At 39.8% G+C, this 13,518-nt stretch overlaps 1 protein-coding gene across 10 annotated transcripts in view; it reads right to left on the bottom strand.

The window, feature by feature from the left end:
* The window catches only part of ASPH (aspartate beta-hydroxylase), a 219,663-nt gene that overhangs the window by 150,717 nt on the left and 55,428 nt on the right, over positions 1 to 13,518 (bottom strand). For 7 of the 10 annotated variants that reach the window (XM_047728089.1, XM_047728090.1, XM_047728092.1 and 4 more), the window contains one exon: positions 768 to 860. In XM_047728089.1, the coding sequence (XP_047584045.1) occupies positions 768 to 860 (93 nt within the window). Of the gene's footprint in view, positions 1 to 767; positions 861 to 10,371; positions 11,900 to 13,518 lie in introns of those variants that run through there. The other 3 variants (XM_047728096.1, XM_047728097.1, XM_047728099.1) reach the window with 1 other exon arrangement.

Raw genomic sequence — 13,518 nt, 5'->3', positions numbered from 1 at the left:
AAAAGGGAGAAAAGAAAATCAAATATTCATACAGTGATAATAAAATTAGAGTTGCCAGTAAATATGTAGTGTCATACCAAACACTTCCAATAGGTGGCAAAATGAAACCAAATTTGGGAGAATGATTAGTTAAAGGGAAAACTTGCAGCAATTAAATCGCACTTTGCAATACATATCACAGCACAAATAGGAAATGACAGTAATAGATTTGAATATCATTTGCCAATAATTTATTCACAGATTTTAGGAATTTTCTTTCTGTGGGTCACAGGCCCTTGGACGACTAAGGAGATATCTGAGTTTATCTATGAATTCATGTGGATGTACAACGGGCCTCCACAGCATTACATGGGGGTCTGGGAAGTCTCTGACGGAGAAAGGGGGCCCCCCTATTAGAAAGACTGGGAGCCCAGTAGGCCTCCGTTAGATCATGGAACAATGACGACACTTGTGTACACCACATGTCTGACTGTGTTTTCACTGCAAGAAGTTCTGGAACCGGAGAAGTCCGGCATTTAGTTCATGGTGTTCCTAAGTGCTCCTCTGTGCCTTCAATTCTTGATCTCCCAAATTAAAATTATCCTGTGTAAATTTTTACCAGAAAACATTAAGTTTACTCCAAAATCTCAGAAGAGAAGGAGAAAAAAATACATCATATTCCCGTAAACATCGTGACACAAATTATGGGTAAAGCAGCCTTCTGGAAACAGCTGGCGGCACAGGCGGCAGCCGGAAGCACATCTGGTCGGAGGTGGAGGAGCGCTTACCTGAGTCCTCGGGAACCTGCTCCTCCAGCCACGGGTATGGCTCAGCTTCTTCCGGTGGGACTGTTGGCTTTGAAGCAGATCTTTCTTTAAGGCCTGCATTTTTATTCACAAAGTTAACTTGAGTTTTTTTCCTTTCCTTTTTTTTTTTTTTTGACATATTAAGCCAGGAAAAACAATATTCTCGAACACTTCATCAATAGTGCAAGTAATTTAGTTTTCAGGAATTCGTACTCCCTGAGAATGTGGAGGTGCTTAAAATCTGAAGTCGGAAGGCAGACTGCTCTTTAACCTCACATGGGCCTTGACCGTCTCTTTACCTAAGTTAACCTTTCACTTAAAAACAATAAAACAAAAAATCCCTGCTTAAGCGCTCACGGATCTCTAAAATAGTCCTGTCTATACTTGCCAAAAGAAGTTCAATATGAGTTCAAGCTCCCCGTGTTCAAAAGTGATTAATTGCTGTTTCAGCTCTGAATCCAGCTGCAAGACAACTAAGATACACCTGAATTTGTTATTTGTTTCAATGCCCTATTTTGATTTAGATATAATTGCCTGCTCTTCTTAAAAACTATAGTTAAAAAATGAGAATCAAATCATACATAACTATTTACAGTCTTCTCAAGGTACCACTTACAATCATACTGTTCTATAAAGAGCTAAAAGACATGCAAACAAGGTTTTTTGTTTTTGTTTTTTTAAACGTCTTAAGGAAAATAAAACATCGGGGTAAATGAACATGAAAGCTGATTTTAAAAGTCAACACCAGTCTATATTAGACTAAATTCTTTGATATTCTATTTGAAGAACATTAAAATCTACCTCAATTAAATACAACTCTTTTTTTTTTTTTATTTGACAGACAGAGATCACAAGTAGGCAGAGAGGCAGACAGATAGAGAGGGGGGGGGAAGCAGGCTTCCTGCAGAGCACAGAGCCCGATGTGGGGCTCGATCCCAGGACACCGGGACCATGACCTGTGCCGAAGGCAGAGGCCCTAACCCACTGAGCCACCCAGGCGCCCCAATTAAATACAACTCTTTAGAAAGCTAACCCAGGTCCCAGAGTCTGTCATTTCCTCCACCAGCTCCTGGCTCTACGTTAACCCCAGCGAGAATCTTGTACCAACAACTGTTACCAGAGGAAGTGTGTCATGCACGTCAATGACCTACAGTAAAAACGTCAGTACAGAATTGAGAGGCATTTTTCTTCTCTCAAGCTCTTCAGACCACTCTTAATGTCCATATGCTATTGTAATCTGCAAAACTCTCAATGTCTTTTACTTGTTTTTGATTCCTTGTATTTTTCCTGACTGTTCCCTTCTCTCTTCTCTCATTGGCAAAAACACACTCCCACCTTCTTCTCCCCAGTCCTAAAGAGAGTGAGACAGAGATACACAGAATTCTACCCCATCACTTATATTTGCTTCAGTTACTTATCTTTCACACAATTTACATAAAAAACCTGACACTATCAAAACAAACACCAATGGATACAGCTGTGTTCTACTCCTACCAATATAGGGACTTCGAACTATAACGTAGACTCCAAAGGGATCATACACAAATAACCATGAATCCTAAATGTAGTTCAATTTCAGGGGGAGACGGGTAGAGACAAAGGCCTTATTAATAAAACCCATTACATTTCAAAATTCAAATTTAGGATCGAAAACTCCCATGCTCTTTCCCATTTAAATAATCCCTTCCTCAATAGTCTCTCAACTTTTAAAGGAACAGGTATGAAACTATTCATTGCTACGTTCTGCTGAATAAATAGGGTAAACCTTCCAAATTGTGTCATTGATCTTTGTACTCTCAGCACCTCAGGAAATGCCTGGCACATAACAGGTGCCCATAAGCACCTGCTAGAGGGCTGAACGCCCCCAACAGTGAGGCTCCTGAAGTCTGCAGAGATCCTCTGTGACCAGGGCTCCTTGGCAGCCCTAGAGAGGCGAAAGGCTATAAAGGTGGGAAAGGGGACTCAGATCAGTTTCCTACTATTATCAAAGAGATTCTTATCTGTGCCGGGCATCCACCACTACAGCCCAGGTTCTGTCCGTTGTGCTGGAATTGTTATTTCTTCCTCAGAAATATCTCCATTTGGATGAAAACTCACAGGTTCATTCTTCACTAATCCTCGATGCAGCAGGTTTTCAAATTGTGCTCCGTGGGTTCAATAAGCAGTGAAATAGTTCCCCACCAGACAATAAAGATTTAAACGGCCTGCAAATCCCACTCTTATTAGATTTTTAGGCAGTTTCATTTGAAAACAAGTTTTGATGTGAGAAGTGTTTGAAAACTACTAGCATACCAATATTTAGACATATGGTTCTCCTCGTTGTCAGCCTTCTCTGTATCAGCTGGAGTTATTTGTCTCTAAAATTGAAATTGTAGGGCGCCTGGGTGGCTCAGTGGGTTAAGCCGCTGCCTTCGGCTCAGGTCATGATCTCAGGGTCCTGGGATCGAGTCCCGCATCGGGCTCTCTGCTTGACAGGGAGCCTGCTTCCCTCTCTCTCTCTCTCTCTCTCTCCCCGCCTGCCTGCCTCTCTGTCTACTTGTGATCTCTCTCTGTCAAATAAATAATAAAATCTTTAAAAAAATAAATAAAATAAAATTGAAATTGTAGAACTACAGGAGAAAGCAAAAGCATATAACAAGAGAAAATATTGAGCAGTTTTCTTTCCTGTCGAAAGTGGCAGCTGAATTGTAAATTTATTGGTACTTGGTCACAGCTATTTCCCAGAGATGAAATCAGCATTTAAAAGTAAATAGTCTTGTAAACTTCAAAGCAGCTGAGGATCACATTAACATATCTCCTTCCCTAGATCCCCATTAACTTTCTAAAGTTAAAAAAGAAAAAAAAATGCATTCTAAACTAATTCTTACTAGTCTGCCAAGCCACAGGGAAGAATTAGGCCTATAAACTTTCATTCTGGTGTTTTGAGAAATTATATAGCCACCCAAATCTACTTTAGTCCATGAATAAGTGTTCCTCAGGAAACAGCAGTAAATCCAGGTTCATAAAAGATTTTAAGGCAAAAGTAAAAATTAAACAACTATATATATATATATATATATATATATATATATATATATATATATATATTCCCCCCCCAACCAGTAATCAAAGGTTTTCAAACTGGATTTATGACGAGGTATAAATGGTAAGGAGGTAGTCCTGAAATAAATGTTCAAAATTACATTATGAAACAAATGTCATCACTTTTGATGTTTCTGGGACTGCATAACAAAACACCGCCTCGCACTAGCTCCAGTGAAAAGGAAATTTACTGACTCATCTCCCAAGGAGTGCAGAGACAGACGGGCTCGCTCTCAGCGCTTAGTGTCACCCTTGCGCCAGCCAGGCCATCAGGGCTCACCCAGCTGCAAGCTCCTCTACTGCACCAGAGGACATCCGGAAACAAAGAACCACCTCTTCCTCTGCTTCTCTCAGGACGTGAGGAAATCTTTGCTGGAAGCTCTTCTTTTCAGCTTTTAGAGTCAAAACCAGAACCCACTTCCATTCCTAAGCTGGCAAAGGGAACAGGATAACCATATTGCCTGAAAGTAATGATCTAGGGTTGAATGAAAGTTTCAAGTCAACCACAAGAGCCCCTGCATGATTTGAAGAATCAATTCATTGCCTTAAAGCATACCTTGTTTTTGGTTTTTTGGGCGCATCCGAAAAATTAGGAAATTAGAAAGAAACATGTCTGCATTTAATAAGTATATAATTTTTTTCCTACAATTTTAATTAAAAATGGAAGGTTATAAAGTGATGTGAGCACTTCAAGTCAAACATTCATAACCAACTTGACTATCTGACAGTTACTTTAGTCCGATATTACCTTATTTCTTTCACTGCTACCCTACTATACCCAAGAGCAATGGGAAATAAATGTATTTTCTTCTCATCTGTTTGTAGCAGTTTAAAACTTACTAAATTGCATGTGGCATTCATTCACTCAACAACTATTTAGCACCTACTAATGGAAGGCACTGCTCTCCAGAAAATGAACACTGAAAAGCCCTACTTCTCATAGGGAGGGAAAAATTTAAAAAATAAGAAACCTGAAATATTTAGAGAATATTGAACAGGGAAGATACGGGACAGGGCGTGCCAGGCCATCAGGGAACGAGGATAGATTATCTATAGTGAATTGATGAAGAAGGGTCTCATTGATAAAATGTGAACAGATTCCTGAAGGAAACCAGGGATGTGGCCCTGTGACCTGCACCGGAAGAAGGTTCCAGGTAAGGCTCTGGACCAGCAAGTACAAATCTCCCAGATGGTCTGGGGTGAGCAGGTGCTGGGAGCTAGGAACAGTCATGTGGCCAGTGCAGCTAGAGAAAAGAAGCAAGGGCATGAGAATCAGAAAGGCCCTGGGGCCACTGGATCGTGGAGCTATTCACTCTGGCTGAAAATAAAGGATTCATTTTTCCTAAGAGTCTATACAAACCACTTCCTCAACAAAATCTGGGAAAGTGAGAATTACAATTAGGATTTTGAAGACTTAGGCCATAAAAGCGAAGACATTTTTAAAAACTGGTTTATCGATCTTTGGCATACAGATTCAGTAGTGTAGAGATTGAAGAAAATTTTGATCTCACCTACCTAGGTTACTGCAGATGCTGAGATTCAAAGCGGAAGAGCTTAGGACTGCTACTGCTTCAAATGCAAGTAGTCTGACAGTATAAATTAATATACCCCAAGAATAACCCTAATAGGTACATGAACTTGAGAAATATTCTTGGAAAACCGAAAAACCAGAAAGACGCACATACTGATGGACCACACTAATCGTCATTGCAGCTCCTTGCTTGTAAAATCAGCAAATACAGATCTTTGCAGGTATCCCAACTGCAGCCCTGTCAAAATTCTGAACCTGTCAGAAACTAAAAAAGCTGCCCCATGATCTACTGTAAGAGCCATTCCAGATTCAAAGCATCTTCACGTGATCCAACATAGACAGACAGACTGCCAGAAGAGGACGACCTCAATCTCAGAATGAAATTGCCAAAAGCACTCCTAAGACGCTGGGTTTCGGGACCGCTGAAGAGTCTCCACCAAGACTGGAACTCAGTGGGCTCTTGTGAAGACGTGCAACACGAGACAGAAAACAGGAGCTCGGGTTCACGCACCGAGAGGGCCGCCACTGAATTCCACCTGAATCCCATCTTGAGAACACTACCACTGATGGAGCCTGGCTTTCCGCAAGTATGGGAAGGGGATAAAACTCTTGTCTTAGAAGGCAAGAATTAAATGAGAGAGTTCAAATCCAGCAAATACACACCCATTTTCTTCCCACAAATTCATTTTTCCCTTCATTTCTTCCAGAAGAGCCGAACTTACCACCTTCCCTGCATGCATACAACATGAACACACGATCGGCAACGTCCCAGTGGTTAAAGCATCCTGCAATCACAGAAATGCCTACACCTGTCTTCAAAAATTCTTTTTTCTTCTTTTTAGTATTACTCAATGGCATATACGAAGCTGAAGTATTTTTACATGATCTGGGGTTTGTATGTTCAGCATTCAATAAGTATCTATTGGATGCCTATTATCCTCAGCTCTCATGATAGGTACTGGACATAAATCACAGTCTGGTAGAAAGCAAAATGCAGGAATGGTGCAAAATGATGAGCGTGATAACTGGGAAGACACGCAGTGTCCTCTCCCCTCCCCTGCCACCTGGGAGGATCGGAGAGAATGTTAGTGCAGACGTGATGAGTCAGCTGGATCCTGCAGCAGAGGTGGGACATGGCCCACCGCATGAGTGGGAACACATTCTAGGCAGAGGGGAAGAGTGGGCAGTGCTGGCATTAGCTGGCTCCAGTTCATTATTTTCTTCCTCCACCCCTTGTTTATTTCCTAACATTTCACTGTAGAGACGACAGTCACCTTTGTCACTTGTATCCCCAGTGCCTAGCACAGTCTGGAATGCTGCAAATACTCAGAATATTTGTTGAATGGATCAATACATGAAAAAGAGAGATGATACTGCACATGGGTACTTTTCAAAAATAGCACAAAAGCTTTAAGTATATGTCTTCCTAAGATTTAAGTACATATCTTCCTCTCATCTCTTAGGGTACAAGACCAATAATGTTTGAGGCAAGGAAGAAATAAATGACAGAACTTTATGATGTACAGATGCTAACGTAGAGTGATAAAAACACATAAAGTGAAATCAAATGTATGAAATGAGAACAAAGAAAAGGAAGATAGAGGACTTCCCGCTTTGTAGGGCTTACAAGATAGAAGCTTTTGTGAAAACTGATTTCTATGTAAAAATGATACCCAAACCCCGGTAATAAACATCTAGGGCATGTGGTTTTACCTTCAGGCAAACAGAGGAAGGACAGGAGGCTGAAGCCGGTTACTAGGGATCTTTTCAGATTACTCCAAATAAGATTTCCATGAGAATAACACTTAGCAGATCTGCTACATCATAAGACCCACCCTTCAGTTTCCCAAGAATGAAAACCTTCTCTTTAACTAGAACACGGGGGGGGGGGGGGGGGGGGGGGGGGGGGGGGGGGGGGGGGGGGGGTGGAGGATGATGAACAATGTGCCAGCTCTTCACGCAGATCCAATACCAGCTAGTTCCCACAGCCACATGACGGTATTATCTTCAATTTACAAATGAGGAAAACTGGCATTTCTAAGATGCATTTCCTAGTGAAATAATCTCAGTTAATCAATCTGGAGAATTATTCCAGAAAAAGGAATAGTGGAGAACTGGGGAGAAAGGAACCAAAGCCAGGAGATGGAGCCTAAGTCACCAGACCCATTTCATAGAAAATGACACTAGAGTTAAAACATTTAAAATTTAAAAAATCATACTTGTGTATTACTTTTATCTGTTTTTTAATGGAGATATATATAAATATATAGAGAGTCCTTATCATCCAAATAATCATTACAAAAATGTCTGAAGGTACAGAGTTGTATGACTAAGCAGTTCATAACACTATAAAATATTTTCCATGATCTAAATACTTACAGACTGAATCCTCCTGGGTTTAACTCAGGCATTCATGCTGACAGATTTACGTCAATTTATCTAGCAAACTCTCCCTTATCATGAAATGTTGAGAAGACCACTTATATACAATGCAAATCACCCACAAAGTAAAACCAAAAATCTTGTAAAAAAAAAAAAAAGTAGTAATAAGATTTCTAAACGGTGATTACTAATGATGTTGGCAATAACCTTAAATACACACACAAACCCTTAACGAATGAAACAGACACTGTGCATCACAACAAATGAAGAGAAAAGGATGATACAGTTCTTCAAAAGAAGTCACCTAAATATTAAAGGATAAAAAGGATTCTTGGAAAAATTGCTAGGCTCCCAAATATTTTTATAAAACTGACCATCTTTATCTTTACAGTGACCTTGCCACTCATGTGAAACACTACCCTACAAAATTTAAGGAAACTTAGGCCAGTAATGTCATTTCTCAGAATCTGATGTATCCTCTTATAATTGAAAAAAGAATTTTTGTTTGTGATATGGCAAACTTACTTTCTTAGCATTTCACTTTTTCTTTTCAGGATTTCTTCTTACTCCCAACTACTTTGTATTAGGAAATTTTTGTCCTTGTTTTTAGATGACTTTTTGCAAAAAGTAATAACCTCTCTGGTTTTAATTATCCTTAGATAATTATATGAAGCAGCAGAATATAGAAATAACTATGTTCCAAATTAAAAGTGAGTAAAAGAATACAAGCACAGTTTTAAACCCATTAATTAGGAGCAAAGTTTCTCCCACACTCAGTTTTTAGTTGAATAGTAAGTGGCAACGCAGTTAGATGAAGTGTTGACCTCAGCTGCAATAAATTCAGCCGAAGCCTTCATTTACTGAAGAAAGGGGAAAGAAAGAAAAAAGAAGGAAAGAAAATAAACCATTCCCAGTTCGTAAGAGCTCTTGAAATATATTTAAATGCTTTTAGTAGAGATGTACCAATTTAATTCTTAAGCTGATATTCAAAGGAAAACTATGACAGAAGTAAAATATTTCCAAGCGCTATAGCAAGCAATAGATAATGTGAATGTGCTACCGCTGATTAGGTTATTCTTAGATTTTTCCCCCCCTTCGTTTTCTTAAATTTAGCATTTATATACTTTATCCCACATCACTTTTATCTCTTAAAAATCAGTGTAGAAATTATTAGAATGCCCTTGGTAAATGCAAATATAATTATCAGCCCTCCTCCAAGAAAGAAAAGAAAAATCTGTAGAAAAAAATAACACTTCAAATTTGGTACATGAATTAGAAAATCAATCCATTTATCTTAGCAGCAAGATCTACCATCAGGATATGTTTTTAAGATGATGTAACTTTCATGTGTGTGGTGAGTATCTGTTTTGCTGCTTGTTCTGGTCAGTGCTCAGTTGGAGCCTCCCTCTTCTCCCCCCAGAAACGGTCTTCCCTGCAGGAAACATTTCCTACGGTTTTAGCGGGGCCCATTCCAACCCCCACCCAAAGCGTTGTGCACAGGAGACAGGCTGGGAAGACTAACCATCCCCAACTACAGGAAGGGTCACAAATGGTCACCAGGCCTACCCAGTCCTGCTGCAATTTTCTCAGAGACTTTTGGTCAGAGCCATTCCAGAAAATTGGCTCTTTGCACTAAATAGAAAGATCTCTCGGGGGCCTGTTGAGGGCCATCTTCTTCATCAAGTGGTACCAACTCCAGATAGACTAAAAAGTCAAGGAAAAGCATCAGCAGAGCCAAGACTTGAGAAGTAGAAGAAACCGAGCTCTGATGACAGGTCTGGACTTGGATCTACCCACCCGAAGCCGTTGCTCCTGTATCTGCCAACCAAATAAGCCATAAAATTCCCTGTGTGGTTTCCAATGTTCTGGTAACCTATACAACAAAACCCTGACTAACTGACACACGAAACCCCAAGTGAACACATGTTACAATTTCTTTGGGCCATAGTTTTTGAACAAGAAAATAATAGGATTGGATTAGCTAGATTGGGTATTATTCTCTAGGATTTCCCCCTTTCTGTAGAATTCTGTCAGATGGAATTTTTGTCAACTAAATGTGTAAGTGCTTGATTTTAAGCAGGAAGAGTGCCAGCCCATAAGAAAATGGCGCACAATACTTTTAGGAACACTGGCACTTAATGCTAATTCATTTCTGGTTTGAAATATCTTCAATTAGGCCAAATTGTCTGTTTTTAAGCTCTTCACAGAACAAGTTGAAGAATTATTATTTTTTAGGATTTATTTATTTGAGAGAGAGAGAGAGAGAGCACACACACAGTGAGGAGGGGAAGAGAGAGTGGGAGAAAGAATCCCAAGCAGACACCGCTGAGTGTGGAACTTGATGCGGGGCTCGGTCTCATGACCCTGGGATCATGACCTGAGCCGAAACCAAGAGCTGGACACCTAACCGACCATGCCACCCTGGCGCCCCCAAAGAACTATTAAAAAATAAATAAATAAAAGCTTTGTGGCAACATTTTAGATTACAACAAATCAGGCTGCTCTTCTTCCATCCATAACTGAATCTCACCGGCAGTCACAATTAGAGATTTCAGACTTCACGCACAGGACGGCACAAACCATCTGTAGAAGTATATTCTTATTGAAATTGCATTTTATTAAATGTCTTCTGATTAAGTTCTGATCTCTAGTTAGATGTCGGATTTGAAGCTCCTTAGAAATGGTAAACCACGATACAATCAAATATGAAAAACAGATGCCACTCCCCCAAAATAACTGAAAAACTGTGTGAGATGAAGTGAAAGCATATCTTAATTTGAATTATTTAAAGTCTTGTTATTTCTCTTCTGAGTCTGTAAAAATATCATCAGTAAAGGTGTTCTAAAATTGTTCTTCTATATCAAATTGTTCCTTTTATTCATGACTGCATCCAGAGTTCTCAGAACAGCAGGCACTGCATGCACTGGAAAGACAAAAGCAGGTGGGGAGGAGTGGCAGGAAGAGAAGCGAAGAGGGTGAGTGGCCAGGAGGCATGGAGGGATGAAGGAGGAGGTAACAGAGCCAATAAAAGATTGGGGAGGAGAGTCTCAAAAGGAGAAAAAGGGGAGGAGAAGGAAAAGGAGAATCCAGGCAAGAGCCTGAGGAAGGGGCCACCCCTGAGAGACTGGGGGGAAAGAGGCCCCCGAGGGGCTGCCACAGGAGCCTGAGGAGGGGGAGAGAGAGGATGGGGAAGAAGAAGGGAAGGGGAGAGGGGAAGGAAGAGGGGAAAGGGAAAGGGGGAAGGAGAGAGGGAGAAGGGCAGCTGAAGGGGAGAGAGAAGCAGGGAAGTGTGAAGGGAAAGGAGGGAAGAAGACAAAGGGTAAAGGGAGAAAGAAGAAAACCTCCCACCTACCTGACCATCTGTCACACCTGAAAGGCACTCCGCATATACACACTGTGGAAAATCTTAACATTCTTATTTAACTCCGATATTAGTATTCAGTCGATTAAGAAGCTTATTACAATTCATATTATAGATATACATTTATCTGGATACATGATTAATAAATTAATAAAAAGTGAAGCTATTACATCACATTTTTATTACATGGTTTTTACAAGCGTCGTCTTTGAAACTGAAAGGCATAAGACCGTGCATCTGAATTTCAAACAATTTACGTACTGAGCACCAATAGATACACCCAAGGGCTAGTTGACACATCGTCCCCAGCTGGAGCAGTACAAAATTTTCTATGCCATTTAGCAGCAAATCACGATGAAGAACATTACCATTTCCTGCGATGATGATATTACAGCTTTCAGTTCTTCCTTTTCTGGTTATTCCCCTTGGCAGAGTGTGCATGTCTGCCAGAACTTTTCCCTTCCTTTGTGTCATCTTTGTCTCTGGATGCCATTTTACCAGAAGTATCCTTTACATCTGTGGACTTTTTCCTACTTTCCTTGGCTTTAGCACTTTTGTCTAGGCCCACATTCTCCTTCTCTCTGTCCTTTTTCCCCTTAGGAGACTCTTTCCTGGATATATCTGCATCAGGAATTTTCTTATCCTTCCGGTCATCCTCCTTTTCCTTCTTCCCCTTTTTTCTCTCTTCATTCTTACTCTCCTTCCTTGACTCAGGTTTCTCTTTTTCTTTCTTGAGCTCTTCTTTAGTGAGTTCTTTAACTTTCAGGTTTTCCAACCAAAGGAAAAAAAGTTTATTGAAAGCATCTCTTAATTCACAGGACAGTAATTTAGTGCTAAAGTATGGTCTTTATCTCTGCACACACATGAAATGGTCATTCAGAAAGTGACTTTCATCCCCTACTTTTAAATTAGCTAAAAGCAGATACAAACCTCGACAAAGTATCAGCTACCAAAGAAATGCCAGAAACTCGCCATTGTATTTTTCCAACTTGAAACAGGTTATGATTTATCTTAAAATAAGGCTAACATGCAATATTATGAAAATGAATCCATCCATAAATGTTACACAAAGTGTTAATAACTCACATTTCACAATTATAATGACATAATTAAAGGAATACTGGCAACATTAAAAAAATTTCCCCAGCTTATAAGCATCCATCCAAAGATAATTTTAAAACTTTCAGTTCTAACAAAAAATGATGTCCTTAAAATAACTTTGCTTACAAACCTTGAAAACAAATATAATGCACAGATAAAAGGTAAATACCATTCAATTTTCTTAGGTAAGGAAAAAAAACAATATCCACGGGCGTGAAATTTTAAATTCATCATCTGTAGTACTTCTAACGGACAAGTAGATATTCTTGTCTGCTTATAGCCAACATTATAAAATCAGTATTCCTTTAAGTATGTTTTCCAGTTAATTTACGTACAGCCACTCAGGCCAACATGTTGTCCATCCATGCTCATAGGCAGGGGAGCAATTAAATGGAATGTACAGCTAATTCTCAGTCTCACGTGAGACCAATCCTGCTTTCAACCCGTTTTACATAAAGTTTAACAGAGCTGCTAGGAAAAGCTTTGAATTTCACCTTCTCGCTCTCTCATTAGGAAATCTAAAAGGAGCAAGGTATTTACTGCATTACATAGCATTTAAGCAGAAACAAAGAGAACAAAAGATTTCTTTAATAAAATGTGAAGATGTTTATGCCCATCAGAATCGCTTAAAATTCACTAAGCTCAAAATGTTATTCTATTCTTCCTGAAAATCTTACTAAGACCTTCTAAAAATACGGAACATTCCTAAAGAAGCAACTGTCCGAACCCTCACCGACTTCAGTGCTGTTTGCAGAGACAGAGATCACGTGGTTGCCAGAGCATTATGCAATGCTCTACAATCTGTTCTGCACAGCTTTTACAATACTAAATTTTTAATGTCTCATTTGCCTCTCCAGATCAAGAAGTATAAATTCTACTTAATCTTTGGGCATTTATCTCGTAATTAACGACATGAGAATAAAATGTAAAAACTGTTTCCTTCCTGGGAATTATTCAGATGGAACACAAAGTTAAAACATTAAAATCCCCTAACCTTAAGATTAAAATACAAATCACAAAGCCCTGCAAGTCACAGTCATAATGGTTTATCAAAAAACAAACTAGGGGCGCCTGGGTGGCTCAGTGGGTTGAGGCCTCTGCCTTCGGCTCGGGTCGTGATCTCGGGGTCCTGGGATAGAGCCCCGCATCGGGCTCTCTGCTCTGCGGGGAGCCTGCTTCCCTCTCCCTCTGCCTGCCTCTCTGCCAACTTGTGGTCTCTCTCTGTCAAATAAATAAATAAAATATTAAAAAAAAAAAAACTAAAAACCATATGCCAA

This window comes from Lutra lutra, chromosome 4 (genome assembly GCF_902655055.1).
Source record: "Lutra lutra chromosome 4, mLutLut1.2, whole genome shotgun sequence".
Taxonomy (NCBI): domain Eukaryota; kingdom Metazoa; phylum Chordata; class Mammalia; order Carnivora; family Mustelidae; genus Lutra; species Lutra lutra.
Note: the sequence above shows the minus strand (reverse complement) of the source record. Positions and strands in the feature narration are given on the sequence as shown.